At 35.2% G+C, this 6,000-nt stretch overlaps 1 protein-coding gene across 1 annotated transcript; it reads left to right on the forward strand.

Annotated features, from left to right (window-relative positions):
* Window positions 1–899: 899 nt before the first annotated feature.
* On the forward strand, window positions 900–3,123 carry LOC143564739 (ethanolamine-phosphate cytidylyltransferase-like). The gene is made up of 9 exons (XM_077051927.1): window positions 900–1,387; window positions 1,472–1,707; window positions 1,789–1,934; window positions 2,017–2,088; window positions 2,215–2,282; window positions 2,428–2,548; window positions 2,646–2,711; window positions 2,797–2,919; window positions 3,000–3,123. The coding sequence occupies exons 1-9, from the start codon at window positions 1,032–1,034 to the stop codon at window positions 3,069–3,071; spliced, it is 1,260 nt and encodes a 419-aa protein (XP_076908042.1). The 5' UTR covers window positions 900–1,031; the 3' UTR covers window positions 3,072–3,123.
* Window positions 3,124–6,000: the final 2,877 nt, after the last annotated feature.

Consider the following 6,000-nt stretch of genomic DNA (forward strand, 5'->3'; position numbering starts at 1 on the left):
GGTGGAATTTGAATCTGGTGTGGTTACGGTGCTATGATTGTTTCGGGTTTCTAGTTTACGGTTAGTTCGATTCGGTTCGGTTCGGTTGTAAATACCGAAACCGATCTTAATTTGTATGTGTATGATGATTGATGGATTCAGGTGAATTATTGCTTTCAGCATTAATCCGAGAGCTTATGTAGAGCTTGATTTGGTGGAATTTGACTTTGGTGGAGTTACGGTTACGGTGTTATGATTGTTTCCAGTTTACAGTTAGTTTGATTCGGTAATCCGAAAATCGATCTTAATTTGGATGTGTGTGATAATTGATGGATTCAGGTGTTCAGGCAAATTACTTGTTTCAATATCAATCCGAGCCGAGCTCAATCTCGACTTGCTTTTGAGCTCCTTTTCGAAAGCTTGAGCTCGGCTCGTGAGTCGTTTTTTAAGCTTGAATTAGGCTCAGGCTTGGATTGTTTTATTTATTAATTAATTTATTATGTACTTGCTTGATCTAGTTAATTTATTTTGAGAAAACCTTAATGGGCCTAAGTTGGGCTTGTTTTAACTTATGAGAGCTCAAGCTTCATCTCGGCTTGTTTCGAGCTCTTTTCACAAAGGTCGAGTTGTTTTCTCAAGCTTGAACTCGACTCTGGATCGGTTATGTTATTATTTATTAATTAATTTATATACGGTTTTAATTAAGTTTATATATTTTGAGGAAACCTTAACGAGACTTTGCGTGGCTTGAGCTCATGTGCGGTACCTTAAATGAGCCAAAGCTTGGCTCGATATCGGCTGTAGTGTGATACCTTAATTTTTGTGTGTATGATAATTGATGGAGTCAGGCAAATTACTAGTTTTAATATAAATTCAATCTTGATTAGGAAGCCAATTTACTAATTATTTTTCAATTGCTTGATATAAATCTGGTTTCTCCTATGTTTTTGCAGGGTTTGTTCTTGCGCTTGGGCTGGTTCTCCGTGGCTTGGGTGTCTTCTAGTGCAGCATTAATTAAGGATCTATAGACCTTTGTTTGTAATTGTATTAGCATGGACTATAACGCTAACTATTCGATCTGGGAGGGGGCATACTACCACCCCCACCTATTTGGTGTCGTTATGCTAACAGCCGCATTTCTTGGTTTTTCTACAAGTTATTTAAGTGGTATTGCTGGTTTTCCTTCTTTGCCATACATGTTACCTTATTTGGGAAATCTTCAAAAGAAAAAAAGTGGTAAGAAACGGATCCGTGTTTACATGGATGGATGTTTTGATCTTATGCATTATGGTCATGCAAATGCTCTGAGACAAGCCAAGGCTTTGGGAGATGAATTAGTGGTCGGGATCGTGAGTGATGAGGAAATTATAAAGAACAAAGGTCCTCCTGTTTTATCTATGGAGGAAAGGTATGATCTTTATTCACGCTTTCTTAAAACTTGAGTCTTATTATGCGGAAATCAATATGCTAATTAAGTTTAAATACGTTAAAGATTGGCACTTGTTAGCGGATTGAAGTGGGTGGATGAAGTGATTCCTAACGCACCGTATGCTATAACTGAAGACTTCATGAACCGTCTGTTTAATGAACATAAGATTGATTACATCATTCATGGGGATGATCCTTGCCTGCTTCCTGATGGAAGTGATGCATACGCTTTAGCAAAGAAAGTTGGTCGTTACAAACAGATTAAACGCACAGAAGGTGTTTCAAGTACAGACATTGTAGGTACTGAATCAAATATAATCCAATGTTCCTACTTTATTGGTACAGAGAGATCCGCTTTTTGACATATTATTTGCAATGCAGGAAGGATACTCGCGTCAATGGAGGATAAACAAGTAAATGGAGAATGTAATGGATTGAGTGTGAGTTTAGAAAGCAATTTGAAATCCAAACATGCTTCTAACTTTTTGCCTACATCAAGAAGAATTGTGCAGTTCTCAAATGGCAAGGTGTGTTTTTTATTTTGATGATTAAATCCTTGTAGTAATGATCTGGTTTGTATTTATATATACTCGAATATTTGATGTTCAGGGGCCGGGACCGAACGCACGTGTGGTGTACATTGACGGAGGATTTGATCTTTTTCATGCTGGACATGTTGAAGTATGTAACGTGTTGATTTCTTATCTTTATGACTCATTATGATTTCACATTCATATGACATCTGTCTCATCGATGGTTTGTTGTTTTGATAATAATATTAACGAGGCACGTGCTTTATGTTTCTAGATTCTGAAGAACGCACGACAGCTCGGAGATTTTCTACTAGTGGGCATTTATACTGATCAAACCGTTAGGTATTTTCTCTAAAATCTTAAATGACATATTTTGTTTTCAAGATCACAACAGCTCATATACAAACCGATTACCCAACCGACCAACCTGTCCAATATTTCGTCTGTCATTATCTTGGTAGTAAAACGTTTGTTCCATATTACGCAGCCAACAACGTGGGGCTCTATTCCCACTAATGCATCTGCACGAACGCAGCCTCAGTGTTTTAGCTTGTCGATATGTCGATGAAGTCATCATTGGAGCACCATGGGAAATCTCAAAAGACATGGTATTGCGCGTCGCCTTTTGTCATCTAAATTCTAATTATGCTTTTCTTAACATTAACGGTAACTAAATATTTGATACGTTTTTTTAATCTTGGCCAGATAAAAACTTTTAACATCTCCTTGGTTGTGCACGGAACCGTTTCAGAAGTCAACTATTCCCCCAATGTAAGACGAACCGTCTCATACTAGTAATTGTTTTCTTAATACCATGACTAAAAAGACTAAATTACCCTTGTGTTCATTACTTCAGACCATGGATGATCCTTACAAAGTCCCGAAAAGCATGGGCATTTTCAGGACACTAGAAAGCCCGAAAAACATCACCACCACTTCTGTGGCCGAAAGAATAAAAGCCAATCATGAGATATACCAGGTATGTGTATAACTGTATATATATACATATTGTTATATAGTGATGTGAAAATTTGGACTGATTTACCCCTGACTTTGCAGAAGAGGAATGCAAAGAAGGAAGCTTGTGAGAAGAAATATTATGAAGAGAGGAAGTATATTTCTGGAGATTAGTTAATTAATTGTTTAGATATTTAGAAAATTTATCAAGATTGGTAGTATATTTTGTCTTGAATTATATGCGGTATTGTTGCGCACCATAATCGTCTTTTCTCATACCTTCATATCCGATATTTGTGCACCAGGAGTCTCGAAGGGACAGGGTGTCGGGAATTGCCAAGCATCCATTATTAACTTCTTTTTTAGATTAAAGCATCAGTTAAGAACCGAGGTCGAGTTTGATCATATTGAATCAGTCGTTCTTTTTGTTAACATTTAGGGTACTTTAAATTTGCTTCGTGGGTTCGGTTTGGTGTTTTTAAATTATACGTTTTGTTAAAATGAATCACTCTTGTAAAACTTGCTATTTTAAAACGAGTTTAAATAGGTTACCTCAAAAAACAAATGCGGCAATCAAACAGTCAAAATTCTATAAAAACACAAATCCGAGTGGTTGACGTAACATTGTTTCCGATGACTTTTGAAGATTGAGCCATAACTTTTTACTCTGTGCAAAGGAATCCTGTCTAGTTTACTAATTTGTGGAAAGAGAATTTGTAACTTGCTATCCTCTTACTTAACTGGCAAAGATCTGCCTCCGAGGAAAGGGTGATTCGTTCGAATCAACACAAATCCAACTACATTGTATTGCCAAAATCCAATGTTGGAACTACCCCAATACCTGAGTGGGTCATTTTGGGACGGAATGTCAATCGTCCATACTGATTTTGAAACTCCATGTCTGACTCACTTAGGAACGCCATCGTCCGTCAAGGTGAAAAATACCACTGTGGGAAAACTCAATTAAGTTAGGTTTTGAACTCGAGACCAAAGAAATCAAATACGTTAAGTATCACCCCGACGTCATTACACTAGAACTCCGGAAGGCCAATTTGTGTTCAGGTTACTTATGAGATTGAGCCAACTGATTGTGGGATGCCCTCAAGCCCACCAACTCACTAGCAGCCCATAAGCAACTCAGAAGGCAGAAGCAAGCCTGCCATCTACCATAATGAAAACTAGAGGTACACAAAAAACCCGAACCCGGAGGTAGACCTGAAAAAAAAAACCTGAAACCGGTTTTTTTTATACCCGGGTTTTTAATACCCGAACTCGTACCCTCCCTACCCGTAGGGTACGGATAGGGTATGCATTTCATACCCAAACCCGGGTATTTGAAAAACCCGATTTGTGCACCTCTACTGAAAACTACAATACAAATATACAATATCCAACCAAATTTATAAATTCAAATTGATGCATTTTAGCATCCACTCTCTGACTCATCATGTGAACTAATTTAACATGTTAATTTTTTTTTATATTTTTCTTAAATATACATATTTGAAAAGGTTATAAACCATGTACAGAGATGTATTTAGTTATCTTAGTTACATGAAATTAATATGCTAATAAACCAAGTGTTGAAGATCTAATAAAATATAGTATTTCTTTTTATTCGCGCAACTATCTTTCATTAGTGTCACGTAGGCGGTGAAACTTTTAACTAACCAACATTTCACTTTGGTGTAGTAGTTTTAACAAAAATTTAAATCAAATAAAAAGTAAAAAAAATGTGATTGGTTGATTGGAGATTAACCCCACCTCTCACACTCCTCACCTCCGTTAAAACATTTGGCGGATTCCCCTCTGGCGCCCTCCTTTACTCTATACATAATGATTGGAGATGGTGTGGTGAAGGGATGACGTGAAGGCTTTGGCGCCTCTACTGCTCCACTGCACTCGACCTTTATCTATATGGTCCGTTTTATTCTACTAAACTTTTATGATTATGTTTAGGTCAAAATACCTTGTTCAAGGATATAGAACTATGAATTCTTGATAAATATATACCAAACAAAATTTGTATGTACGTGTATATATACACGTGTCTAGAAAGTATGTTGTATGTATATTGTATTTTAAGCTTTTGTCACATACAACAAACAATTTTACCCATATGTCCCTTCATAAAGACAAGACACATAAAAAGAAAATTTTTAAGGTTCAAAACCCAACCCTCTTCTTTTCCTTACTTTGGGGACAATGAAACACGTTATTATTTTATAAAAAAAAATATGGTTTATATCTGTACATGGAACCTAACGGAGGGAGTTTATTAAAATGGCCATTAATTAAGTTACCTAAGTTATTAAATAAGGAGTCTATATCTCTCTAAACCTAACATTTGATATTTATTAATACCAAAGTAGCTTCAAGTGTAGAGAAATGACAAATTATTTAGTAAAAAACTAGTTTTAGTACCCGTGTGATTCACGGGATGCTTAAAATAAATATAATTAAACTATAGAAGTTAAATGCTTAATTTATTCTAAGAAAAAACTTATATCTTGTCAAATTAAATGATTTATAAGTTCAAATTATATTTTCTAATAGAATATTCATACGATCCGTGGTGTATTCTCACGCAATTTTTCATAATCATGAAAAAGATGCACCTAGTCATTTTATAAGTTATAACTATATTTTTAATGGAATAACGAATTCTAACAAAAGATGACTATAAGATGTTTCATTATAAATGACATAAAAGGTAGATATTATATCATTAAAGATATCAATAATTTGATTATATTGACATAAATACATGTATATTTTTAATCCCTCTATAATTTAGGCAACAAATTATTTGATTAAAGTATGGATTGATATGCTTTGATTACAGTGACATAAATATGTTCTTATTTTGAGCTGAAAATTTAGGCTATGAATGAATCTCCAAGTGACATGTGTGATGTGTCCACAGTTATTTTCTTTTATTAGAATATGCAGATAGTGTTTCTAATAGTTAATCCATATAAGTTTATGCGAGATTTCATGACCAGAACAAGTTAGTAAGTAATCACTCATAACATGTGTCTAGTAGTCACCGAGTTGAACCAACATGAAACTGCAAGACAACGGTAAATAATATATTGATTAT

Source organism: Bidens hawaiensis, unplaced genomic scaffold (genome assembly GCF_021521415.1).
Source record: "Bidens hawaiensis isolate Kalapana, Puna unplaced genomic scaffold, B.hawaiensis_p1.1 tig00022155_1, whole genome shotgun sequence".
Lineage (NCBI taxonomy): Eukaryota > Viridiplantae > Streptophyta > Magnoliopsida > Asterales > Asteraceae > Bidens > Bidens hawaiensis.

What these genes read in the sequence shown, in the direction of transcription:
- LOC143564739 (XM_077051927.1), top strand. Translation starts at nt 1,032, where the DNA reads ATGGACTATAACGCTAACTATTCGATCTGGGAGGGGGCATACTACCAC. An exon ending in TGCAGTTCTCAAATGGCAAG is followed by an intron (nt 1,935 to 2,016) that starts GTGTGTTTTTTA and finishes TTTGATGTTCAG; the next exon opens with GGGCCGGGACCGAACGCACG. An exon ending in TTCATGCTGGACATGTTGAA is followed by an intron (nt 2,089 to 2,214) that starts GTATGTAACGTG and finishes TTATGTTTCTAG; the next exon opens with ATTCTGAAGAACGCACGACA.